Source organism: Chrysochloris asiatica, unplaced genomic scaffold, assembly GCF_000296735.1.
Source record: "Chrysochloris asiatica unplaced genomic scaffold, ChrAsi1.0 scaffold00022, whole genome shotgun sequence".
In the NCBI taxonomy this organism is placed as follows: Eukaryota; Metazoa; Chordata; class Mammalia; order Afrosoricida; family Chrysochloridae; genus Chrysochloris; species Chrysochloris asiatica.
Window position 1 is genome coordinate 14,272,926 of NW_006408540.1, and position 27,830 is coordinate 14,300,755.

At 42.9% G+C, this 27,830-nt stretch overlaps 1 protein-coding gene and 1 pseudogene across 1 annotated transcript; one reads left to right on the forward strand and one right to left on the reverse strand.

Moving 5' to 3' along the window:
- Positions 1-1,844: 1,844 nt before the first annotated feature.
- LOC102838667 lies at positions 1,845-3,166 on the reverse strand (annotated as a pseudogene).
- A 4,115-nt stretch (positions 3,167-7,281) lies between these two features.
- Positions 7,282-23,643, forward strand: RGCC (regulator of cell cycle). Its single transcript, XM_006837677.1, has 5 exons — positions 7,282-7,324; positions 7,826-8,011; positions 16,863-16,970; positions 19,709-19,771; positions 23,537-23,643. Exons 1-5 carry the CDS (start codon positions 7,282-7,284, stop codon positions 23,641-23,643), a joined length of 507 nt encoding a protein of 168 aa, XP_006837740.1.
- Positions 23,644-27,830: the final 4,187 nt, after the last annotated feature.

Consider the following 27,830-nt stretch of genomic DNA (forward strand, 5'->3'; position numbering starts at 1 on the left):
TTATTATTATTTTGATATATTATTTTTGATATGTTGTTGAATTCTATTGGCTAGTAATTTGTTGAAAAATTTTGCATATATGTTCATGAGGGATGGTGGTAGTCATGTGCTGTGGAGTTGGTTCTGACTCATAATGACCCTGTAAAGTTGTAAATCTTTATGGGACTAGAAAGCCTCATCTTTCTCCTGTGGAGTGAGTGGTAGATTCGAACTGCAGTTTGTAGCCCAACTCATAATCCAATATGTTTTTAGGGCACCTTTCATGAGGGATGTTGTTAAGTGCCATCGAGTCATTTTTGACTCATAGCGACCCTGTGTAGGGTTCCTAAGGGGTGACTGATGAATTTGAACTAGTGACCTTGCAGTTCAAACTGGCCTTATGGGTGAGCGCTTATCCTACAATGCCACACCAGGCCTCCATGAGGGATAGTGGTCTATAATTTTTTTTTCCAGTGATGTCCTTGCCTGGTTTTGGTATGAGAGTTGTGCTTGCTTCATAAAATGTATTTGGGAATTTTCTATCCTTTTGTACATTCTGGAACAGTTTGAGTAAAATCGCTGTCAGCTCTTCTCTGAATGTTTGATAGAATTCAACAGTAAAACCATATGGGCCTGCATTTGTTTTTGTTGTTGGGAATTTTTAAGTACCTGATCAAGTTCTTCTTTTGTTATACTCCTGTTTCTACTACATTCTGTGTTAGTTTCGGTAGGCCATATTTTCCTAAAAATGTATCCATTTCTTCTAGTTTTTCAAATTTATTGGAGTCCAATTCTTCACAATATTCTGTTATTATCCTTTTATTTCCATTATTCTATTGTGCTGTCTCCCATATAGTTTTTTATGCATGTTATTTGCATCTTCTCTTTCTTTTCTAATATTTGCCAATGGTTAATTTTATTAATCAATTCAAAGAACCAACTTTTTGTCTTGATTTTCTGTTTTCTAATTCATTTATTTTTGCTACAGTCTTTATTATTTCTTTTCTTCTGTGACTGTAGACTCACTTTGCTGGTCTTTTTCTAATTGCTGGAGATGTTGTGTTAATGGGTTAATTTTAGTTCTTTTTTTGGTTCTTTTGCATGTGTGCATTTATTACTATAAATTGCCCTCTCAGCACTGCTTTTGCTATGTCCCAAAGAATTTGGTATGTTGTATTTTTGTTCTCATTTGAGTCAAGGAATTTTTTTATTTGTTCTGTTACCCAGTAGCTTTTCAGCAGGGTGTTATTCAGTTTCTATGTATTTGATTTTGTTACCTTGGTGTTCCTATTGTTGATTTCTAATTTTACAGCATTGTGATCTACAAAGTTGCTTTGTAGTATTTTGATGTTTAAAATGTATTGAGGCTTGTTTTTTGGCCTAACATATGGAGAATGTTCTGTGTGCACTGGAAAAGAAAGTGCATTGTGCTGTTGTTGGGTTGAGTTCTCTGTCTAAGTCTATGAGGTCAAGTTGGTTGATTGTGTTGTTTAGTTCTTCTGTGTCTTTGTTGAGTTTTTTTTTCGAGTTGTTCTTTTATCGAAAAGTGGTATATTAAAATCTATTATTGTAGGTATAATTATTTATTCACCTTTATTAGAGTTTGATTTATATATTTTGAGGCTATTTCATTGGGAGCATAGATATTTATTATGGTTATGTCCTCTTGTTCAACTGAACCCTTTAATTATGAGATAATGCCTTCCTTTGTCTCTAATGCTGGTTTTTGCCTTAGTCTATTTTATCAGAAATGAATATTGCCACTCCTGCTCAGGTTGTTTTTTTTTTTTTTTTTTTTTTTTGATTCTCCTACTGTAAAGGTTTTTATTTGAGGGGGAAGAGGGGTACAGTGGACAGGGACCTGCTCAGTCCTTCTTGGCAGCCACTTTCCTCATGGCAGCCAGGACGTTGCTGAGCTCCTCTCGCTTCCTCCTGGCATGGATGTGTGTATGAATTTGCACGCCTGTTTGTCCTTGGATACCTTGAGCAGCTCCAGGGCCTGGCGCTTGCTTATAAGGCACAAAGCCACACACCTCCCGGATCATGTCCCACACAAACCTGGTGTGCTTGGTGAGGTGCCCACGGCAGTGGCTGTGCCTCGGCTTGCTCACGTTCTTGGTTACTTTGTGGCCCTTGTTGAGGCCAAAGCCCATAGGGTAGTGCACAGCTGTGGCTGATTCTCTTCACTAGCTGCTGCGGCTGAAGCTCCTGCTCATTTATGATTGCCAATTATTTTGATATAGTTTTTTTCTATCCTTTATGTGGAAGGTGTGTCTCTTGTGGACAGCATATTGAAGGATTCTATTTTCTCATCTGTTCTGCTCCTTTTAGTCTCTTGACTAGTACATTTAATCCATTGGTGTTCAGTGTAATTATCAATAGGTATTAATTGATTGCAGTCATTTTGCTGTGTGCTTTTTGTGGTACTGCTGTTTTCTTTTGTTCCACATGTTTTCCCGTGTTGAGTTGATTTTGTTTGTACATTTTATGGCAATTTCTTTACTGTTGTTGTTTTCATGTTTACAAAATCTTCATGGTTTTCCCTTTTTTTGCTTTGATGTGAAGGCGTATTAATTTTCTTTGAGGCTATCCTGTAACTATTAATTTCTTCTCCTGTTTAAAAGTTTTTTTGTTTTGTTTTTGTTTTAAATCTTGGACTCTGCTTGACTTCCTGGCCATTTGGGAATTCTGTAACCATCTATCCCCTCTTTTTGCATTGTCATTATAAATTGCTATCTCTGATTCCCTATTTGCAATCTTGTAAGTTTGTTTTACTTTGGATATTTCTATATCTGGATTGAATTCTTGGTGAGATTGCCATGTATGTCAGTCTCCAGTTGTTATCTACTGTTGTTGGTTCTTAGTCCAAAGGACTCCCTTTAGTAATTTTTGTCATTTATCAACTGCCTTCTGGTGGATGTGATCAGGAGATGAGCTTGAGCACCATTCTCTGTTTGCTGCTTGTGCAGTGTAGGGTTGACTTGACCGATGTTGATTGTTGTCTTGATCCAGTGTATAGCAGCTGGTATTGTTTCTTGCTCAATAGGTGGGATGTAACAAGACAATAATCGCACCTTTGTCTCTGTGAGCCACAGGTATGTTTTGACAAAACCGGTTAAGTTTTCTATGTCTGAAACTTCTCACAAATGCTCAAGATGGCTGTGCCCAGATGGTCACCAGCTCGCATCATCAATCACCCCTATTTCTGCTGTGTTTACTCAGCTCTCTTTCCTAGTAAGCATTCAATCCACTTCTGCATCCCTTTATCTGAAGCTCAGTGTTCCAGGACTATCATCTGCATGCCTCATTTGGTTTTCCATATCTTTGTTGTAGAGGGCCCATGAAGCCTTTCTGTCTAGTTTGCCATTTTGCCGCCTCTCCCCCATTGATCATATACTACCTCTTGAAATGGTTGAACATCAACCATTTACTTTGATGCTTTCTACATCCTTTAATAGTTTGCCTTTAGAATCGTTCAATATTGAAAATTGAGGCTTGATATTTTTTTTCTTCTGTTTTCTTCTGCTTGAGAAATGCTAAGCATATTCTTCCCTTTTGGTTTTGTAACTCTGGGTCTTTGCATATTTCATTATAGTACTTTACTTTTGTTTTTGTTTTTGTTTCTGCACTTTGAAACTTTCTGTTCAGCTCTTTTACTTCCTCATTTCTTCCATTTGCTTTAGCTTCTCTATGCTCAAGAGCAAGTTTCAGAGTCTTCTGACATACGTTTTTGTCTTTTTCTTTCTTTCCTGTCATTTGTTTTCTTCCTATATGATGTTCTTGGTGTTATCTCACAATTCTTCTCCTCTTAGGTCACTAGTGTCTACTGTATCACATTCAGGTGGGATATATTCAAGATATTTTGTCTGTTGTTTTTAATTTTCTTTCACTTCAGCTTAAACTTACATTTAAGCAATTGATGGTCTGTTTCATAGTCTACTCTTGGCTATATATTGGCTGATGATATTGAGCTTCTCTACTCTCTCTTCCCACAAATGTATTCAGTTTGACTCCTGTGTATTCCAACTCCGGAGGTCTAGGTGTATCATGGCCTTTCAGGTTGTTGAAAAAGGTATTTAAAATGAATAAGTTATTGATCTTGCAAAATTCTATCATGTGATCTCTAGCATAATTTCTATCACCAAGGTCATATTTCCCAACTACTGATCCTTTTTAGTTTCCAAACTTGGCATTCCAATCATGAGTAATTATCAATGCATCTTGATTGCATGTTTGATCAATTTTAGACTGAAGAAGTGTTAGGATTCTTCAATTTCATCATCACTGGCTTTAGTGGTTGGTGTGTAAATTTGAGTAATAGTATTAACTGGTCTTCCTTATAGGCTTATGAAGATTATTTTATCATAGATAGCATTGTTCTTCAAGATAGATCTCGAAATGCTCTTTTTGATGAGGAAAGCTATGCCATTGCTTTTCAATCTGATGTTTCAGACATTATAAACCATATGATTATCTGATTAAAAATGGCCAATACTAGTCCATTTCAGCTCACTACTGCCTAGGATATTGATCTTGATGTGTTCCATTTTATTTTTGACAAATTCCAATTTTCTAGATTCATACTTTGTACATTCCATGTTCCAATTATTAATAGATAGTTGTACCTATTTCTCCCCAATTTGAGTTGTACCCCACCAGCAAATGCAGGTCCCCAAAACTTTGTTCCATTTATGTCATTATGGTCACCTCTACTTTGAGGAAACAGCTTTTCTCCAGTCATATTCTGAGTACCTTCTCATGGCTATTCATAATGTTTTCATCTTCCAGTACTATGTCTGGCAATGCTCCCTCAGCTATTCGTAAAAATTTCAATAGCTAACCATCCAAAAGTAGTCTGCTTTTCCTTCTTTCTAGTTTGTCTTAGTCTGGAAACATCACTGAAACTTGTCCTCCATGGGGGACCCTGCTGGTATTTAAATACTGGTGGCACAGCGTTTAGCATCACAGCAACACACAGGCCACCACAATATGACAAACCGACAGATGGTTGGTGTATGTATATCTGTATGTATGTAGAGTTGTTGTTTTGTGCTATCCAGTTGGTTCTGACTCATAGCAATCCTGTATTGGGTTTCTGAGGCGCAGCTGGTGAGTCTGAACTGCTGACCTTGGGGTTTAAACCAACTTTGAGATTGAGTGCTTATCCTATGGTGCCACACCAGGACTACATATACATTGCTGCTGTTGTTAAGTGCCGTCAAGCCGATTCCGACCCATAGCGACCCTGTATAGGGTTTCCAAGGAGCAGCTGGTGAGCTTGAACCACCGATGTTGCAGTTCAAACGACTTTGCAGTCTGACGCATTAGCCCACAGCCTCACACCAGGACTCCATATACCTATACATATACAATTTATAATTAGGAAAGAGAGTGAGCAACAGAACTAGGTAATCAAAGTGAAATCAATCCCAAAGGAGGTGATGGAGGAGTTCAGGTCACTTGCCTAGACATCTCCCTTCTCAACCCATAGGTGAGTTTCTTTACAATGAGGACAGCAACCAATGAAAATGCCTGCCTCTCCTGGATGGGGACAAGAATGTTCTCCACCACTCGGTAAACTGGCTGCTAAAACGTAGGCTGTTTTGTTGGTTTCTTTGAAGATCACCTTGAAGGATTCTTCAACTGAGAAAGACTCCGCATCTTCACTGGAGTAGGGCTGGGAGATGCTCCATCCTGGGAAAGCTGCTCTGGGCCTCAGCTCTCAGAGTGCCTAAAGAGCGCTGTGAGCTTTGACCATTGCAGTAGGGGCTGCGTGCAAGTTGAAGACAATGATGGAAACAGAGAAAAAGAAAAAGAATTGAAGGGGGAAGGGAAAGGAAGGAAAAAGAGAAAATGAAAGATGCAGGCGTCCTATGATATTTCAGCAGTCTCCTTCTGTCCAGTTCTCCAGCTCTCTTGTCCTCAGGGCGTCACACTGTGAAGGGAGGGGGAGAGGGTGTGTTGAAGCTGAAAGTGACTCAGACAGATCTTTCCACCACTGTGCAACTGATGAGAGAATATCTCTGCGCCTGTTTCCTCACCGTCTGAGGTTAGACGGTGGGGGTGGGTCAGAGTCCTTCTCTCTCAGCACGGTCAAGTAGAACTTTCTGGAAGGGGGCTATTGAGCATTCTAAATGTGGCAAGTGCCACTGAAGAACTGAATTTTGAACTTTAAAATTTGTATTCAAGATGAGTTGCTTGAAATCCAAATAACCCCATGTGGCTAGGGTGTTTCTCTGGCTCCTTGGGAGGAGACTTATTCGTGGCCACAACTGCTCTCCTGCGCCCGGCAATGTGGACACTGTGAGGCACAAGTTCAATGCCCTGTAGCTACAATGATTTCTTCCACCCTGGTGGCACATTGGGTTAAGCCTTGGACTCCTACCTCAAAGTTAGCAGTTCGAATTCACTAGCCGCTCTGTGGAAAAAAGATGAGGCTGCCTGCTTTCCTAAAGATTTACAGTCTTGGAAACCCTATGAAACAGTTCTACTCTGTCCTATAGGATCACTATGAGTAGTAATCTACTGGATGGCAGCGGGAGTTAGCTGGTCCCATGAGGCCAGGATTGGCAGGAAGGTACAGGACTGTAGTTCAGATCCCTGAACTCAGGATGGGAGCATTTAGGATTCCTAAACTCGCGGATTTACTCCATGGAGTTCTCTTCTCCTACTCTGTCCGCCCACAATCCTGTAAATCACGTGGGTAACACAGAAGACAGTCACTCAGCGTCTCAGATACCAGCTGCGCCTCCCACAGCGCCGGTTCCTTTATTTCTCGAAGTAACTCTAGGAGGCTAAGGATTTCCCCATCCAATTCACCGAGCTGGTGTAGCTGGAGCTGAGCCCTAAACTCTTAGGGCCTCCAATGGCGCCAAAGCGCGGCCCAGACACTTCCGTGGGTCGAGTTGTCAGGACGCGCGGAAAAAGAGGCTGGTAAATATTTGGCGCGGTAACCTGGCCTCCCGCGGCAGCTACTCCTTCGTCACTTCGGTTCCCCGGAGGGCGCGTGGCGGGGCGGTGCCTCGGGGACAGGGGCGTCCCCGCCTCCCGGACCCCGCCCCCACCCCGCCCCCACCCCGCCCCCTCGGTGCTGGGGATATAAGACTGCGTGCCTAACGGGTGGCGGGCTAGTGAACGTACAGCACACGGACTCAGCTGCAAACAGCTCTGGCAAAGAACTCGCGCGGAGCCGAACGCAAGCTGGAAAACCAGCCCCGACCAGCCCAGTTTCAGCCCGAGAGGCGCCCCTTCCCTGGCCGGCACCTCGCTTACCGTGCGCTGTGCGCAGGGCCAAGCCACCCCATGAAGCCACCCGCCACACAGGGCAGCTCTGCTGCCGCTGCAGGTGAGTGCAGGGACCTGGGGTCTCCTAAAGCCTCAGCTCCACAGGTAAGGGGTGGCATGGGACAAGAGATGAAGGAGACCATGTCATCCTTGTCCCCCCAAATACTCACCGTTGGAACCTTGGATCCAGGTGGCCCCGCGCTGGGGGGTTCAGTCTTCGCCCTTGTCCCCATCCCAGGCTAGGGGCCTCAAGCCGGTACGTCATGGGCGCACTCTGACTCAGTCTGCCCACTGTCATGGTTTCGCACCAGCCCCTGGGGGAATGTGCGTGGGGACAAGTATCTTAGACACTTGGGAAAGCACTGGGCTTGGTGACCTTTGGTCATCAACTTCAATGAGCTTAGTTTTCTTATCTACAAAATGTGTCTGATAATTGCAGGCGCTTCAGGGACGGGTCGAGTTAAATAGCTAACAGGTGGCTACAATACAGTGAAGTTTTTTTATCCTGGGGATTGGTGACGCCCCCTTGAGACTGTCCTCACCTGAACTCACCTGTCTCCAGCCCCAGCCTTGGACTCCGCGGATGCTGCAGACCTGACGGACGCGCTGTGTGAGTTTGACGCGGTGCTGGCTGACTTCGCCTCGCCCTTCCACGAGCGCCACTTCCACTATGAGGAGCACCTGGAGCGCATGAAGCGGCGCAGCAGCGCCAGCGTCAGTGACAGCAGTGGCTTCAGCGACTCCGAGAGTAAGTGCAGACAGTCAGGCGCTGCTCAGATTCCCAGCCCACAAAGGGTCCCTCAGGGCTCAGTTTGCTACTGTAGACCGAGGGGTGGGGCCCAGTGGAGTAAGCCCTACGGCAGCCTCTACCGCGTAGATATCAAAGGTTTTAAGGCCTGTTTGTTAGACTAGGTATTTGGCTGCTAATCTCAAGGTGGGCGGTTAAGCCAATCAGTCCTTCCGCGGAGACGGATGAGTCTGTCTGCTCTTTTAAAAGGTTTAAGGTCTCAGAAACTCTGTATAGGGTCATTATGAGTTGGAATCAACTTGATGTGCAGTGTGCTTTTTGTGTTTAAGCCCAGCCCTGGCAGGTCCCTGAAGGTAGTCACCGGAAGGGTCAGTTGGTCTTCCTGACACTTGCAGGTGTCCTGCATGAGGGTTTTAAGCAGTTTGTGAGACTCACAGCCAGACAGGAGTCCTGCGGACCACCGGTCGAGGTGTCCACAGTCTCCTTTCTCTCCTGCCCTCCTTTCATTCTCCAGCTTATCAGAGGATGTGGTGTGAAGTGCCACAGGAATTGAGAGCAAGGAGGGAGGAAGCCACCGAAGGACATGCTACCCAGGCATTTGTGAAACCAGAAAAGGTTTCATAAACTGCTATTCTTGGGATTTTTGAAATAACTTCTTGCTCTTTCTTCTGGTCCTGAACTCTCTGACTTGCTACACAATTGCATGCAGTTTTGAAAAGATTCCTGGCGCTGCTTAGTTCAAGTTGAAGAGCGGTGTTCTCCCTTCAAGTCGGCTCACCACAGGGAATGCCGGCTTTGACCCCTGCCCAGGCTAGAGAGTGCATGGGTGAAAGGGGTGGGTGGTTTCGCCTCCTGATGACCCTTCTTATAATCAAGACGACTCCAGGGTTACTTATATGAAAAGAGGCATCTCAAATTTCCTGTAAGGATTATGGATGTTATATACCTGTTTAGGGAGTCCTGGTGTAGTGCCGTGGGTTAATGCGCCAGACTGCAAAGCCGTTTGAACTGCAAGGTTGGTGGTTCAAGCTCACCAGCTGCTCCTTGGAAACCCTATATAGGGTCGCTATGGGACGGAATCGACTCGATGGCACTTGACAACAACAACATACCTGTTTAGAGTATCAAACAGCAAATTTGGTGACGTTTCAATATTTAATCCTGGATTACTTTTTTTTTAAAGTGCATATTAAGATCTTCTGGGTTATTCTTAAAACATTAATCCCTAGATGAGTTCCAAACATGAATGCTCCTCCCTGTGCTCCCTTGACTCTGAAGTATGCTTGGGTGGTGCACATGGTTTATGTGCTGGGTTGTTAACTGAGAGGTTGGAAGTGCAACTCAATTCAGAGGCATCTTGGAAGAAACGCCTGGTGTTCTACTTCCAAAAAAGAAGCCATTGAAAACTCTCGGGAGCACAGTTCTACTCTGACTGGATGGTATCTGGTTAACTGATTTCTGGAGATTATCTTTAGAAATCTGGAGTTCTTTTTTGTTCCTAGACTTGAACATACACTGTCCTTCTGAAAAGGGAGAAAGGGCACTTCCCACCCAGCTCAGAGTTAGAGTCTGAAATTTGAGTTTCCTTGGCAGCTCTGCTTGAGGATTAGGTTGAATTTACAGTTTTTGAGGTGAAAGGGAATGGAATCATTGCTGTTAATTTTTTGTTTTCAATTTTGGGGCTTGGTTGTTAATTGTCAGCTTACTTATTTAATCCTTTGCACTAATTTACTTATACGATTTGCTCTCAAAGGGAAGTCTTGCAGTTTTAAAAATTTGTCTCAATATCTGTGGCCATATTTAAATATGTCTCTTCTACTGGAGCCTAGAGCAAGTTATTCATAAAATACAAATTCTCACCCACACAGAAGAGAAAGCTGGAACAATCTGTCCAGTGCTGCTGTATTGCAAAGAACGGCTTCTTGCTAAGCCATAGTTGCATTCAGCTAGAATGCACTATGAGCTTCCTATTCATGGGTGGTGGCAACTGTATTTCGGTGAGATTTCAGATCTGGGATCCTTTTTCAGATCCTCAAACAGTAGGCACTAGGAACATATTCTTAACCATTTAAGGGGGAGATACTTGCAATCTTTTTTTTTTTTTTTGGTAGTTTTCCCCAGGGTATATGTGTATATTTTGCTTTCTGTTTTGGTCAACTGTTAACTTTCAACTACGTCCTACTTATAGAAGTAATAGGGAGAGGACTGGTCAAGATATAAAGAAGGGTCAGATGACATTAAAAAACCAAACCAGCTGATGTTGAGTTGACTCTGACTTACAACATCACCATGGATGTCCGAGTAGAACTGCAGTCCATAGAATTTTCAAAAGTAGATAGATCATCAGGCCTTTCTTCTGGACTTGAACCTCTAGACTTTCAGTTAGCAGCAGAGCATGTTAGCTGATTGCACTGACCAAGGACTCCCAGATGATATGACTCGGTTATAAATGTGTTGTCTGTCCCTCGACAAGACTAGTTAGAATAAACAGTCTTGGCAGGAGCTGTGTGCATCTAAATAGTAATTTCTTAAGTAAGCGCAATGCGTATCTTGCTGCCAAGAATTAAGCACAGACATTTGTTAGACTCATTTGTCTGTTTAATGCTTAAGGAACAGCCTACTGAATTGAGCTTCCCCCAAAGAAGATAATGATAATATCAGCAGCTCTGGAGGTTCAGTGGGTTAAGTGCTGGGCTGCTAACCAGGGCCAGTGGTTCAAACCCATTAACTGCTCCTAGGGAGAAAAATGAGGCTGTCTGCTCCTCTGGCCTGTTGGATTGCTATAAGTTGGAATCTATTTGTTGGTAGTGGGTTTGGGTTACCATGATTGCTATTATTAACTCTTGCTATCCTTTGAATGTAGGATCTCATACAATCTCTCCAGGTAAGTTAAGTGCCTTTGAGTCGGTTCTGCCCCATAGTGACACTGTATAGGTTTTTTGAGGAGCAGCTGGTGAGCTTGAACCACCGACCTTGTGGTTCAAACCTACTTGGCAGTCCAGCACATTAACCCACAGTGCCACACCAGGAGTCCTCTGATGAGCGAGTGATACCTCTTAGGCTTTCTCTCTAAGGCCTTGCTCCATCACTGTAGGCTGATGGCTGGTACAGGAACGAAGTCCTCAGGAACAGACTGAAGTCCCATTAGTTGATCAGTAGTGATTGTATTTGGATGATGTCTCCTCCAGGTGGAGGTGGTCATCTGGCAGGGTGAATGAAGGTTATTTCCTATGAGGAGATGTTGCTATAAGTGCCATTAAGTCAATTTCAATTCATAGTAACCCTGTATATAATTTCTGAGGAGTGACTGGTGGGTTTGAACCACCAACCTTGTGGTTAGCAGTCCTGTGCTTATCCTACAGTGGCACACCAGGACCTTATTTGGCTTTGGGGGCAGAATGTCAGGCAGTATACACTGGTGACTTGTCCTGATGAGCCACTGTAGGATAAGCACAGGACCACAAGGTCAGTTTGAACTACAATGTCAGCAGCTCAAACTCACTAGCGGCTCTTAGGAAACCCTATACAGGGTGGCTCTGAGTTGGAACCGACTCAGTGGCACTTAACAACAACAGTAGTCTGGGTTAGGAGCCACTGAGAATAGAGTTCAAACTTGTTCCAGCTGTGGGAGAAAAGGCAGTTAGGAGGCCTCAGGAGGCTCTGGAATTCCAAGTGGGTTGACAAGTCTCATTCTTACAGACGCCTGGCAAGGTGTCTGGAGGGTTGGGGCTATTCCAGAGACTTTCTTTTGCTCAGTTAATTACTATTGTTGGTTGCCTGAGACAAGTGGGGAGCTTCTATATTTACAGAAGCTCTAGGCAAGGTTTACTGTCAGTGGTTTTTCTTCCCACTGGAGTAGCCCTTGTCAGCACTAACCCTACATTACCTTTCTCCCCACCCCCAAATGAAGCAAGCACACTAACCTTTTAAAGAAGCTTCTGTTTTTGCAGTGGAGTTTCCACAAGCTAGGTGGCTGGGTGGGCAGTCCCTGGGTTATGGGTTACGGACAACCCCTGTTGTTGTTCTCATTAAAGACTGTTGAGTCAGTTCTCATAGTGACCCTGTAGAGGGTTTCCAAGGAGTGACTGGTGGGTTTGAACCGCCAACCTTGTGGTTAACAGTCCAGTGCTTATCCTACAGCTTTACAATAACTCCTACTTACTTGCCCTTTAATGCTATGTAACTTTGCCCTCACTTTGAAACAATTGAACCAACCCCTACTCAACAAATTATCACAATCTCTTTCAGCACGTACAGCTTTTAATTCATTGAAAAGGCATCGATCGAGGTTTGCTTCCCCCAATTCTGATCTACCTACAAATTTGACTTAAAGACAGTGAGAAACAGATCTCATGGTAACCCAGGGACTGTATATTTAATATGCTTATGTCGCTTTTGATGGTATCTTAGATAACTTGGTCTCTGAAATTTGAGGTTCCTGACTTGGGAACTTTGTTGACTTGATAGACATTGCTAAGGAGGCTTTGAGATGCTTGCGCGGCAGAGCTTCAGAGCTGACTGAAGTAGACATTGAGGTCCTCATAACACCCAGCCTTTCTACCTGCCAAGGTTCCCCAAATCATCACTGTTATGAATTCTGTGAGCCCATCTCCATAGCAGCACCCAATGCCCAGGCTGCGAAGTGCAGTACTATGTTATCAGCTAGCGACACCTTGTCATTTGATCAGACTCACTGTTATTTTGCAAAGAACAGAGTTCCAGGGGAGTAGAAAGAACTGGAAGTCTGGCCTTGCATAGCTTTTAATCTACCACATACTGTGTATGACATCTTGTTCATTTTAAGTGCTTAATCAAAGTTTGTAGAATCAGATTTTATCAGGTAAAGAGTAAAGAGAGGTCTAGAGCTTGGGGTACCCGTGATATCTATGTTGATGGCTTATTCTAGGGTGCCTCTGGTGATAAGTGTCTTTTAGAGAACTTGCCTCTCTTTGAAGCTGAGAAGGAAGCCAGGGCCCAGAGGCATGCTTCTTTTTGTTCTCTGGTGACATTTCCACTTCTGGGCATTCATTTCTCCATTTCACCAGGAACTTTAAAATAAAATAATTAGACCCATAGGTATCAGTTGTCCCTCCTTTGCCTAAGAAGAAATGCAGATTTATAGGTGAGTGCCCAGGGCAACCCAGCTTTTAAATGCCTCCTATCTGTCTGTGGCTTCTGCTGGGCTCAATTTGCTTTGGGCTCTGCAAACAGCTCTCTTTATCTTTTTCATTAACAAGAATGGCATGTGGGTGACACAACCAAGGGGTAGAACTGAACTGTGGGCAGATTTGGTTCTGCCAAATATCAAGGACTTGAGGGTCAGGTATGGCTCTGACCCCATGGGGGAAAAAGGGGCCAAGCTGCAGCAATCAAGCCATTGTGTGAACTTGTGTGTGTGTGTGTGTGTGTGTGTGTGTAAGCGTTTGGTATAGTATTGGGGAATGAGTGACCTTATGCTATATTAATCTGTCTCTCTATATGTGTTTAAGGAGCTCTGGTAGTGTAGTGGTTACGAATCGGGTTACAAACCTTAAGGTCAGCGGTTCGAAACTACCAGCTGCTCCGTGGGAGAAAGATGAGGCTTTCTACTCCCGTAAAGATTTACACCCTCGGAAACCCTATACAGGGTCGCTATGGGTCGGAACTGACTCGATGGCACATACCAACAACAACAACAACTATATGTGTTTATATATACTTTGTTGTTGTGAAGTGCCGTAGAGTCGGTGCTGACCCATAGTGGCCCTGTATAGGGTTTCCAAGGAGCAGCTAGTGCCAAGGAACTGCTGACCTTGCGGTTCAAATGGCTTTGCAGTCTGGTGCATTAACCCATAGCGCCACACCAGGACTCTTTATATATACATGGGGGCTTCAAAAAGTTGGAAACTTTTCCATTATGTTTTAATTCCATTTTTACACAAACTTTCTGAAGCCCTTTCATAGATGTTGTGACTAGTTGGTTTTTTTTTTTTCCTCTTTCTTCTTTCCTCATTGCAAGAGTAGCCTGAGTTCATTGACAGTCGGAGGTAACTTCTAGTCATCTTAATAGCTTGCAACTGAATTGATCATTTTGCCTATACACAAGGGGGGACTTTAGAAAGTTTGTGGAAATAGGATGACAAGATGATGGATTTTTTCCATGAACTTTTGATGCTTCCTCGTATTTTCTGAATTTGAGGAAAATGCTTGGATCAGTTCCAAGCAGGAGAAGTAAGCTGTGTTGATATCCTGGTACTATGGTGCATTCTCTACAGTGTACCCCCAAACTCTTCAGATTACATTGAGCTTTTCCTGAAAATTCAATAGTTTTTGGTCTACTTGTCCCTGAGGAAACCAAATTGTATTTTGTTTGGTTTCCATCTCTCAAAGACTGTGCACATCAAACCCCTGAAGAGTAGAGGCAGGGTAGAGATGAAGACCAAAGTCATGGGAAGGCCTGTGGTGCAGGGTGGGTGGGGTTGGAGGGAGGGCTGTGTGATACAGTCTTAAGGACAAGCTGCTTCAGGCAGATAGAAGACTGAGGAGTGGCCACTATGATCTGGGCCAACAAGGCTCCGGGCCTGGTACCTGGTGCCAGGCATGGGGCGGGTGCTCTCTGGTGTCATTCAGAGCCAAGAATAATATTCCAAGAGTCTTATATTCCTTCCTGGGCACAAGGCCTGCCTTCCTAGTATTCCGCGTGACTCCCCTTGAGTCTGACATCATCCTATCCCATCATGTTTCCCAGGCTAGATTAATGGGACTTCTGGCTATTACATGGTGACAAACAGTCATGCTCCACTGTAGTTCAACAATGACATGACCACCATCCTGTGTCCAGGAAACAGGCTTTCTCTATCAAAAATCCAGGTTGCTCTAGAAGTGAACTCAGCTGGTAAACCAAGCAAAAGTGTTTCCCAAATTAGTTCCACAGAGTACAGGTGTCCTGAGAAATACAATCAGGGATGATACAAACAAAACAAATGTCCCAAGGTTCCGTAAACTTGGGAAATAGGACTAAACTGGCTTCTTCATGAGAAGACCTCACAGACATTAAAGTGGGAATACACAATGGAAATCTCTAATGGGAAATATAGTGGGAAAATCATGCCAAAGGTTCTGTTGAGCAGGCAAGGAGGACTAAGTCATGGCATCCAAGTTTGTGCTTGTACATGATCTTTTCATTCAATTTTCCACAAACTTTTTGAAGCCCCCTGTATTTTGGGCAGTTCAGAGGGCAGAAGGGACATTTTTCATGAAAGATGATTCCTTTTATTTAAGGAATCCTAAAGCAATCCCAATCACTCAAGCACTGGTTTAGCTGCTCATTGGGCACCTGTATGTTGGCACAGGAGACTGGTCTGGTCATGATGTTCCTAGTGTGCCCAGCTTGTTTTAGGACCCAAGGGCCTTTGGCGTTTCTCAGACTGAGTTGTTCCACAGCGATCTTTTCAAGGGGTATGTGTTTGGAGTTTGGGCTCAGAGTTTTGAATCTCAGATGGTGTTCGTCTTCAAAGCCCTAAACAATGACTGTGGACTCGTGTTCTTAGGTGGCCTGGGCTGGACCTCTAAAGGAAGAGTGTGGTGAGTGTTGGTCAGAAAGGAAGGATCTTCTGGGCATATTTAGAAAGTGAAGAAGATGGGCCAATAGGCAATGAAGACAAGATGGCAGCTGGGGAGGCACCTGGTCAAGAGAGGGTGTGGAAAGGAAGCCAGGTGAGGTTCCTGAGAAGGTGTAGCAGCTTGGTAGGGCTGAAGACAAAACCTGGTAGGTTGCTTCTGGAGAACCCCTGGTTCTTTTTAAGCTGTGTCTATCTTTTGTAATGTAGTCAAGTTCATGCTGAGCTAAAAGAACCAAAGAAAATGTTTTTTGTCTCCTAAGCTGGAGGTTATTGAATTAAAGTGAGAGGATTCCCAGAAAGCAGTGGGCGCCTGGTCAGGCATGAATGACTCCGTTATCCCAGCTCCTTTCTGGAGCTCATCTAGGCCACAACCTTGACATCATGTGTTGTTTTCATTAGGAAGGCTGTTCCTGCACCAACTCAGTGGCCACATCCTGCTTCCGCTGCCTACTCTTCCTTTGAGCCCTTTGAGTTGGCGCTGCTTCTTTCTGTGTCACAGATGCATGGCTGAGTTGGTTCCCTCACCTGTGGCAGAACTTAGAGAAATAAAGCCCTAGAACTCCTACGGATTGTTTAAACTGATTGATACTAATTGACCTGCTCAAGGGCATCCAAGTGCCTGGTAGCTGAGCTGGTTCTCTTAACTTTCAGTCAGTCTCTCTTCCCATAAGTGTCTGTAACACAGTGAGCCTCCAGGATAAATACTCGTCTTTGGCCCTCTGGCTTATCCTTAGAGCGTAGGTGCAGGGTTCAGTGTACTGGGGAAACCATGACAAAGATTCCCTTGGGCAGGCAGGGAGGATTAAGTCATAGTATCCAATTGCGGATGTTCAGAGGGCAGAAGGGACATTTTTCATGAAAACTGATTCCTTGTGTTTCCAATCCCAAATCAATCCCAATCACCCAAGCACTAGGTTAGCTGCTCAGTGGACACGTGTGTGTTAGCAGTGGAGCCTGGTCTGGTCATGATGCTCCTAGCATGCCTTGCTTATTTTAGAAGGCAAGTTTGGGATGCCTAGTTGGAGACTCACACACTGACACACACACACACACACACACACACACACACGCCTCTGCTTCAGATTATTACCGCTATTTACAGGGTCTCTATGAGGCAGAACAGACTCTGGAAATCAACCTGTTTGCTTTGCTGTATATTTACATCTGCATCTTTTGGAGATGAACCATTGGTTATCCATAGACTGTAGCCTGAAAACCACTTCTAATGAGAATATTTTCTTTCCCGAAAGGTGCAGATTCCCTTTGTAGGAATAGCTTCAGCTTCAGTGATGAGAAACTGAATTCTCCGACAGACTCTACCCCAGCCCTGCTCTCCCCTGCCATCTCTACTCGGAAAGGTGAGCTCATTGGTTGTAGCGTGGACTCTTGGGCTGCTTGATTCCTCTCTCTTTCTCAACCCTTTCCCTCTTCTCCTTTATCCCTACCCGATCTTTCTCAAATGTGCAAAACAAATAGATAAGACTAAAGTTTTTGTATGGGTAGTTCCAAGGTGGTGGCCAGTGGTTAATGAACTCATTTGCTGACCAGAAAGCTGACCATTTAGGCCCACCCAGAGGCTCCCCTGATGAAAGACCTGCTGATCTACTTTTTAAAAAGTCAGCTGATGAACATCCTTCAACCCTGACACACATGGGCTGCCATAAACAGGAATAGACTTGGCAGCAACTAGAATGCCTTAGTTTATAGGTAAATAGTGCAGTGTGAAACAGAACCTGCTAATTCTCAGCATTTTGATCCATATGTCAATTAAATCAGATAACTCAGGACAGAAAACTCTTAATTCAGAGAAAGAAAGTAAGAAGATTCTAGACTTGGTTCTAGCCCCCATGGTTTAACCAAGACTGTGCACCTTATGACAGTGCTTTTCGTGAGTCTCCTCTCAAATGTGTTGGTTCTAGACTTAAAAACCCAGCAGTTAGACTTTCTAGAAGGTTGTTGTTGTTAAGTGCCGTCGAGTTGGGTCCAACTCATAGCGACCCTGTATAGGGTTTCCAAGGAGCAGCTGGCGAGTTTGAACAGCCGACCTTGTAGTTTAAACCAACCTTGCTTTCCAGTGCTTATATTGTAGTGCCACACCAGGACTCCATTATAGAATTAACTCCTTTTATTGAATTAACTATGTAATCCATGTTTTCATATCACCAACTGAGCATGTAAATGGGGTCTTTCCTATTAGACAAGAGATGGCTTGACATGATTCAAAATAGCTTGTTCTCATTGTGGTATTTAGAGACCTAAAAAGTTTTTAAAGACGTCTGTTGTTGTTGTTAAGTGCCGTCGAGTCGGTTCCGACCCATAGCGACCCTGTACAGGGCTTCTGAGGGTGTAAATCTTTACGGGAGTAGAAAGCCTCATCTTTCTCCCGAAGAGCAGCTGGTAGTTTCGAACCCCTGACCTTAAGGTTCGCAGCCCAATTCGTAACCACTACGCTACCGGAGCTCCTGAGCAGTTTCTTATTCTTTGGAACTAGTAGGGTGTCTCCAGTTAAACAGCTGAGTGTTCTGTTATATTGGACAAGTGCCCTTTTGAAAACAAGGATTCTTTTTTTACTTAAGAAACATTTCACTCGCTGAAACTAGTTGCAGAATGCAATAAAAATGGAGCATAGATTTTTAAAAAACAAAGATCCCATAACTTTTCTCATGCTGGCATTAAGACAGAATATCACTCTTTTACAAAAGAGACATTTTAAAATTCACTTCTCAGCACAGCAACATTAGTGGCCACTGGGGACTTAGCCTTTGTGCAGTCTTTGGTCTGCTGAATTCAGAGACAAAGTAGTCTAGAAAGTGGCTAAAAAAGTGCCCACATTTGCTACCTGATCTTCAAGAAGGAGAAAACAAAAAGGGGGAAAAAAAACCCTGAGTGGCAAATTGACTTTAGAAGTGAAGAACAATGAGCCGCTTGTAGCTCGCAGGTTCAGGTAATAAAAATATCCAGTAACACCTGGTGGCACCCTGGTTAAGAATTGGTTGCTAACCGAAAGGTTGACAGTTTGAACCCACTAGCTGCTCTGTGAGAGAAAGATGTGGCAGTCTTCTGCCATAAAGATTTACAACCTTGAAAACCCTATAAGCAGTTCTGTTCTGTCCTGTAGGGTCTGTAGGATTGCTATGAGTTGGAACGGACTCAGTTGATAGCAGTGGCGAATGCATTTCAGAGAAGGTACTAATGATGAATTCTACGAAAAGAGCAAGATATGTGGAAAACATATGCATCTCAGTACATGAAGAGAATAAGATCAGAATAAGGGCATGTTACCTTGTCCTGGCATGGACTCAGAAAATGGATCCCTGGATCATTTGACCAGTGGCTGCTCACCCAGTTCATGCTGGAGGGCGAACAGCCTCTGAGGCCATGGCATTGCCCGGGCGTGATTGCACACATGAGAATGCACCAGAAAGCAACAGGATTGACAGAATCAGCACAGTGCTATCCATGCAAACACTGCACAGTCAAAAAGCCAACATCTTTACTTCCCTTTCTCCTCTCCTCCCAAACTTTTAATGCAATGGAGGGAAAGTCTTCTTCTAGTGCATAGGACACAAGGTAGGGTTGAACTGAAAACCAAGAAAGAATCAGGGTAGTCTTCAGAACAGATTTCCTTGTTCACTGTAACTAAATATTGGCACAGTGGTGGATCAGAGGTAGAATTCTCGCCTTTCATGCCAGAGACCTGGGTCCGACTCCTAACCATGCACCTCATGCACAGATATCACCTGTCTGTCAGTGGAGGCTTGTGGGTTGTTGCATTGTTGAACAGGTTTCTCAGCAGCTTCCAGATTAGGATAGACTAGAAAGAAAGGTCTGGCAATCTATTCTGAAAGTCAGTCAATGAAAACCCTATGGATTACAACAGTCTGATCGAACCTGTTCAAGGTAGGGCCAGTCAGCACTTTGTTCTGTTAACAAATTTTGGAGCAGACACTCAGGGTTGGTACAGAACACCCTTCATAGAGTTTCTGAAGATGGAGAGATGCAAAATGGCATCACACAATCCTGTAAATCACTTCAGCCGTGGGAATCATTAGCTGTCTTTGATATGGGAAATTGAACTCCATATCTTGTTTTACAGCCAAACTAGGAGACACAAAAGAATTAGAAGACTTCATTGCTGATCTTGACAGAACATTAGCAAGTAAGTACATGCCTGTATTTATAAAATGAAACAGAAAATTAACCGACAACTCGGATAAAATGCTATAATGTTTATAAGCTTGCCAGGGGCAGGCAGTAACATCATAAAACTAATTTGGGTTCAGAAACATGACCTTAGTGGCTCAAAGAAATTCTGAAGTTAAGTTTTCATTAAAGTAGTCTGTGTGATTTTTAACAAGGGCGTTTTGTTTGAGAGACCAGAGGACGGTTGTGGTGAGAGCTGGGCTGCAACTTTATCCTTTTGATGGTCTGCCTGAATTTTCAGAGAAGAAATGAGCCAACTGACCACACAAGCACTACACTAACACCCCAGATGATTCTGTCCCACGGGCTTGGGTACTTTTGCCAGTTACATCAGGCACGTGGTGAGACCTGTGTTCTAGAAGGACAGGGCCCCAAAGTAAGAAGTTGGTGTAGGGAGACTTTCTAATTACTAAATGACCTGGATCAAGCACTCAGTATCTCCCTCCTATTTGGGAATTCCAGCAGTGGTACTCCATGGTGGTCCAAACTAGTCCTGGGGACTGAAGACGTGAGCTCATGGCTACAATAGGGAATTCTAGTCTAGTTCCCAAGAAGAAGCCTTGTGAGTGTATCTACAGACCCTATTCTGTAGGACAGGATAAAATTGCAGAAGCCAGAAGCACAAACTGGGATTTCAGGATGGAAATTTCCACAGCTGGATTCACTGGTAGGAGTCCTGGTGTGACTGATACTGTGGGTTAATGCACTGGACTGAATAGTCAGTTTGAACCACAAGGTCAGCAGTTCAAGTTCACCAGCTGCTTCTTGGCAACCCTATACAGAGGGTTGTTATGAGTTGGAACCGACTTAGTGGCATTTAACACCACCAACAACAACATTCACTGATAGGGGGAGAGGGGCCCTGGGTGAGGAGGAATGGAGCCTTGTTCATTCACAAAGTGGACCTGGCAAATTCTGTTTCAGCCCTAAAATTTTCAGTGCAAGTGTTGATTTTCTCTAGTAAATATTTTATGCTAAATAGCTGGGCGACGTCCAGAAAAAAACACACTAAAAAACTGAATCCATACCTAGATAAGATCAATGAATAAAGTTTCAGGTAGACCCAAATATTAAGTCCATCCCTATTTACTTGAAGATTTTATTGCCTGTTTTCCTACATGTTGCACTACCCTACATCAGAAGATGGGGGCTTGTCTTGACAGATACTGTTGTCACTGCAGCATAATTAGAGCTAGGCCCATGTAATAAGCTTGCCTACTTCATGGAAATTGTAGATGGCTGCCCCATCATGCCAGTTAATCAGACATCCATTATGCAGGAAGCCTGCCATTAAATTTGTTGCTTTGATGCACGGCTGAGATGGTGTGATATGGTTGAGCACAGGATTTGTGATCTTTTATGCCTGGGTAATCTTACAGGAGTCTTGGTGTGGTGCTGTGGGTTAATGCACCAGACTTCAAAGTTGTTTGAACTGCAAAGTTGGTGGTTCAAGCTCACCAGTTGCTCCTCGGAAACCCTATATAGGGTTGCTATGGGTTGGAATCACCTCTACGTCACTTAACAACAACAACAATCTTACTTAGCTTCCATTTACAGGTATGTGAAAGAAGAAATAGCTCTGGCTCTGTATTCTCATAAGGGAGAAGCTTCCGAGAGCTCTGAGGACCTGGTGAAATCAGCTACTGGGATCTGCTGCCAGATGAGATGAACTCACCCACCACCAGCTGTCTCAGACCCATCTGCCTTTGGGCTCATCTCTCTACAGTTTAGACAATGAAATTGGCGTGGTTTACTGGCTTGCAGCATATTAGAAGAGGTGACCCATGCTAATATTGTATTTCCTCTTAAAACATAGCCTCCCTGTAATTTAAAGTGCATTTATGAAAATATTTGTAATTAAATATATATAGTTGCAAACAGTAATATGCTTTTCTCATTATAATATATTTTTGTATACAAATAAATTTGAACTGGAGTCTCTTTTTGTAAGTTTTCATTTTCTTATTCAATGTATGTATTTTATATTCAAGTAATATTCTAATAGAAGTGCCCTATCTTTTGTCTCCTAGCAAGGACTCTGGTGCTGCCTAATGGCACTAGATAAACAAGGGAGAGTTGATGGTTCAGTGGAAGATTGTTTGTTTTTCATGCAGGAGACAGGGTTTGATTCCTTGTGTGCAGCCATCACCTGTCTGTCTGTGGCGGCTCATGCATTGCTGAGATGTTAGGCTTCAGTCGGGCTTCCTGACTAAGTCAGACAATGAAGAAAATCAGCTAATGAAAATCTGATGGGGATGGTGCAAGACTTCATTGTGTATTGGATCACCATGAGTTGAGGCTGACTTTATGGCGGACACCAAATTTACTCTGAAGCTCATTTGATCTTCTAGGAAGGTGCTCGCAGGTGGTTAATGGGACATAGGAATTTGAGAACTGTGGTTTTGATACAAGTTAGGTTTCGGTTCCATATTTGTCCTTCTATTCATATCTTTGTATCCTTTCAAATGCCATGAACATGTCTCTTGAGTTGAGGGAAATACCAGTTATACTCAAAATTTGGGACTTAAAATATGCAGGAAAGTTGGGGCAGCCAGAGGACCTAAAAATTGATGGTGTTTTTATAAAGTCTATGAGCAAACAAGAGTTCTGAGGCAGCTTCAAGGGGCCACAGAGAGGTTCTCCGTAGGTGGGCTTTGCATAGAGAGATCTTTATGATATGCTTCCACCAACCTTTGGAAGGGAACAGGGAGTGAGAAGGTAGCTCTGGGTAGCACAAATGGGTAAGCACTTGACCACTAGCTGAAAGATGATTGGTTTAAATCCACCCAGAGGCACCTTGGAAGACTGGACTGACGATCAGCTTCTGAAAGTTCACAACCTTGAAAACACCTGGGGTCAGTGGCAGCCAAACAGCAACTGGGGCACCTGAAAAGAGGAAAGTTCATACTTCCTATGAATGCTTTTCTATTAAAGAAAAGAAATGTCCTGTAAAATAAATGCATATTATTTTCATAACCAGAAAAAACAACAACAACAAAAAAACAACCTAAACCTAAGAACTACATTCTTTATATTCTTAAAGGACATAAATGCAAAAAACAAAAGACAAAAACTCAAACACTTATGATGATTTTGTTTATATTGTCAAAAGCTAACCATAATATTTGATCTGATTTTTATGGTTTGGGGAAAATAACTTTTCTTTATTATTTGCTTTCTTTTAGTTGGATCCAAATTTTTACTTTTTCTTTTATTGAGGTCTATCATTTATATAACATGCAATTCAGCCTTTTAAAATTTACAACTCAGTGGTTTTTGTATATTCACAAAGTTGTGCAATCCTCACTAGTACCAATTCCAGAATATTCCATCCCCCAAAAAGGAACCCTGTGACTCTGAGTCGAGTACTCACTCTTTACACCTCCCTCCCCTCAGCCTCTGACAACTACTAATCTGCTTTGTATCTTTATGGATTTCCTGTTCTGGGCATTTCATATAAATGGAATCATACTGTGTGAGCTTTTGCAACTGACTTCTTAACATTTGTTTTCTGGCTTCATGTTGGAGCATGAATCAATACTTCCTTATTTTACAGTCTGGTAGTCTTCCATTGCATACTTAAACCACATTTTATTTATCTGTTCATCACTTGATGGAATTTTAGATTGTTCTCTTTTTTGTTGTTGTTGCTATTATTAATACTACTATGAACATGTATAAGTTTTTGTGTCGATATGTTTTCAGTTCTCTTGGGAATTAGGTGTGGAATTGCTGGGTTATATGGTAACTCTGTTTAACTTGTTGAAGACCTTCCAAACGATTTCCTACACAGCTGCATCATTTTACATTTCCACCAACAATGTCTGAGGGTTCCAATCTGTCCACATCCTCACCGACACCTGGTATTGTCTGTCTTTTTCATCTTAACTATCCTTGTGGGTTTGAAGTGGTATCTTCTTGTGGTTTTGACTTGCATTTCCCTAATGACTAATAATGTTGAACATCTTCTAATATGCTCATTGGCCATCTGTGTCTCTTGTTTGGAGAAAGGTCTATTCAAATCTTTTATACATTTTTAATTGGGTTATTTCTATTTAGATTTTTCAGATGTAATAGTTCTTTATTCTTCTAGGTACTAGAACTCTTATCGATTTGAATGATTTGTAAATCCTTTCTCCCATTTGTGGGTTGTCTTTTCACTTTTTGATAGTGTCTTTGGAGCATAAAAGCTTTACATTTTGATTTAGTTCAATGTATCTAATTTTTATGATGTGCTTTTGGTGTAGTATCAAAAAACAAAAACAAAAGCAAAAAAACAGAGTCTAATTAAGCCAAGGCACCTGAATATATAAATGCATCAGGATCAACTATGACTTGCATATACCTATATTCTTTTAAAAGTTTTAATAATGTTAGCACTTATGTTTAGGTCTTTGATCTATTCTGAGTTAATTTTTGAATATGATTTGAGATAGGGGCCCAAGTGCATTCTTTTTGCATGAATGCGTATACAGTTGTCCCCGCACCAGTTGTGAACAAGATTATTTTTTCCTCATTGACTTGTCTTGGCACCCTTGTCAAAAGTCAGTTGCCCCTAAACATAAGATAGGGGTCTATTTTTGGACTAGTAAGATCTTCTGCTTTAGTTGTCTGCTTTTGTAGCACTACCCCACCCAGTCTTGATTACTAATCACCACATAATACCTCTTTTAGCATGAAAACCTTTTCTTGAGTTTTTCTAATAGTGGTATCATGCAATATTTGTCCTTCTGTGGTTGACTAATTTCATTCATTATAATGTCCTCTAGGGCCATCCATGTTTAAGGTGTTTTGCAGAGTCATTGGTATTCTTCAATATTGCATAGTATCCCATTGTGTGTATGTACCAGAGTTTGTGTACCATTCTTCTGTTGATAGGCATTTAGGCTGTTTCCATCTGTTTGCTATTGTGAATAGTGCCATGGTGAACATGGGTGTGCATATATCTGTTTGTGTCACAGCTCTTATTTCTTGACGATCTATACCAAGTAGTGAGATTTCTGGGTCATATGGTATTTCTATTTCTAAATTTTTGAGAAAGCACCAAACCATTTCCCACAGTAGTTGCCCCATTTTCCAGTCCCACCAGCAGTGTAGGAGGGTCCCAGATTCTTTACCCCGTTACCAGAACTTTTTCTTTTCTGATTTTTGTATTTCTTTACTAATGCTGGGGTAGCAATGAGTTTATTGTTAAAGAAAGACAAAGGATGAGTGTGAATTATTACAAGTATTATTTGGGCAAATTTAGGTATTTTTTAAACCTGTAAAGCAAAAGTTTTTATTAACAATTATTTAAATTGTATATAAAATGCATAATTAAAAGAAAAATAGAAAGACAAAGGCAATAAGTATTGGAGGAAAACCAGGCAATCTCTGTTGTAGTATGTTGAAGGCTTTGAGAAACTCTAGTCAAGAAAACCTGGTCCCCTCCTTTCCTTTGTCTTGGTAGAAACCTAGAAACCTGCATCATATAAGTTTTCCTTGGAACACACTTTGGGAAGTGCCGCTGTAGGTCCTCTCACTCCAGCGAGGTCTGTCGGGCATCACCTCCTCCCAGAACTGAGTGCCAAGGGGCTTGCAAATAGCTCAACTGCTACCTGGAGAGTGGTACCAGGGGCTCTTCTTAGAATGGAGCAAGAATGGACATTCTGCATGCAAATAGGATATGAATAGTATGTTTTTGAATTTGGGAATTCTCAGTTCTAAACAAAGCTAAATAAAACAATACCACACACACCCAAAAGTTAGTGCCAGCCCAAATATTTCTATACCGCCAGCCCCCAGGGCGGGGCAGAGAAGCCAATAGGCACCTCTTCCTGGGGAAATTAGGACAGGTGGGCAGAGTGGAGCTTGCTGTGTGTTTGTCTGAGGAAGCATGAGGCGTGAGGAGGCATGTCTGAGCTGAGGTGCAACAGGCAATGATGGTGAGCCTATCGGCAATCAGCCACACTGGGGACCCTAGGAGGCTTCACCACAGAAATATCACCCTGGTATGGGATAGAGGGTATATGGAGAAAGGATGGGCTTTCAAGCAAGACCAGGTTCAAATCCCAGCTCTGCCAATTAGTAGCTGGGTGATGTCAGAGGCTTGTTTTCCTCATTTGTGAATCGAAGTGTAAGTCTTTGCCTTTCCCAGGGCCACTGTGAAGGTCAAATACATAATAGGGGTTGGCTCTCTTCCTTATATTGCAAGGACACCAGGCTCCTGTAGCCAATGAAAAGTTAAACTTTACCCACAAAGTGACCTTTAATGTCAAGTTTAGTAGTTCAAAACCAGCAGCCATTTCACGGGAGAAAGATGAGGCTTTCTGCTCCCATAAAAATTTACAGCCTTGGAAACCCTGTACAGGGTCCCTATGATTGGGACCAATTCCACAGCACGTAACCACCACCACAGTAGCTGTGAAGAGAAGTTCTAATCCTGTTGCCCCTCCTCTGATGGATGAAAGTTGGTATTTGGTCTGATGGGACCAGAGTGGGCAAGGGAGGAAAGAACATGGACAAAGGGTCTGGAGATGGACTTTAAGTCTCAACCCTGCCATTTACTGGTCCCTTGCTGTTTCTGAGTTTTAGATTCCTCCAGGTAACATGAGGGAGTGGGAACTTACATCCTTAGGGTCCCTCCAGTCCCAGCAGGGCCTGGTTTGGAGGACTTCAGCCCTTCCTATGTTGTGTATAAGGTTGCTATGTGGTAGGCCTCTAGCGCAACACTGGCACCTTAGAACAGCAGCCAGAACACTCCTTAGAAAGGAGGATGGCAAGATATCATCTCACATACTTCAGACATGTTATCAGTAAGAACAGCTGCCGAGAAAAGGCCATAGTACTTGGCAAAGTAGAGAGTCGGTGATAAAGAGGAAGACTTCCAACAAGGTGTAGCACAGTGGCAGCAACAATGAGCTAGACGTGAGAATTGTGAGGGTAGTACAGAACCGGGTACTGTTTTATTCTGTGACATGGTTGTTATGAGTTGGAACAGGCTTTATGGCACTTAGCAACAGCAACAACAACAGAAACAACAGCCCACCTTCCCTCACCTCAGACACACAATTCTTCTCTGAAAAGTTGATGGAGAGAACAAACAAGATGGTGGATAGGGTAGAAGTGCAGTGAGGAGCTCTGCTGGCAACAATACAGAATACTGGAACAAGCAGGCTCAGGAGATGGTGCCAGAACTCTGAGCCATATATAAAGGAATATTTAGAAGATTGGAAGGCTTACAGCTAGGGGAATTTGTAGCAGAAGCAAGAAATCCAGTGATTTCTAATTCAAGACACTCAGCTGCTCCCAGAGCAGCTATCTTGGGTGAGACCAAGCGAGGGAAGGATCAGAGCAGTCATGGACACCTGACAGAACTGCGGAGATAAAGATGTGGACATTCTTTTTTTTTTGATATCTGTTCATTGGTCTCTCGCTGTCTGTGCACCTCCATTCTGGTGACTAGAGTGGGTGCCTGAGCCAGTGGCCAGTGGACATCCCACCCCTGCCTCTGGAGGGTTCTACTATGCATGTGCATAGATCTCCTTGAAATTTAAAGGAACAGTTTCCACTTAAAACCAAATGGCCACAGCTGGCCCTGAACTGCTTATCACTAGGAAAAAGGCCTGAACGGGGATTGTGGAGTGGGACAGGCTGACTGAAAAGGAAGTAGGCTGAAAATTAAATCCTGAGTTATGTTACAACAACCAACAGTGGCATCTTGAAATTTCTCAGGAAGAAGAGTGAAAAGGGAAGCGCATCTCCTGACCACATCTACATGGAGGCAACAGGAAAGCATTAAAAAAAATGCCAAAATACACATCTATCTAAGTATTAAGGCCACAAATAACTCCTAAATATGCCCCAAGAACAGAGGCAGATGACCATATCAGCACATGTTCAGAAATAAGATAAAGTGACTGAGGCAAATGAGCTGGAAGTAGACCTACACTGCATACTGGAAGATAGGCAGGCTTTGGAAATGCCTCAGAAGGAATTCAGAAAAATGATTATAAAATGTATCAAAACACTATACA

Excerpts from the sequence above, each read along its gene's own strand:
- RGCC (XM_006837677.1), top strand. The coding sequence starts at position 7,282 with ATGAAGCCACCCGCCACACAGGGCAGCTCTGCTGCCGCTGCAG. Across the intron at positions 8,012-16,862 it reads TGGCTTCAGCGACTCCGAGA|GTGCAGATTCCCTTTGTAGG; the intron begins GTAAGTGCAGAC and ends CTTTCCCGAAAG. Across the intron at positions 16,971-19,708 it reads TGCCATCTCTACTCGGAAAG|CCAAACTAGGAGACACAAAA; the intron begins GTGAGCTCATTG and ends CTTGTTTTACAG.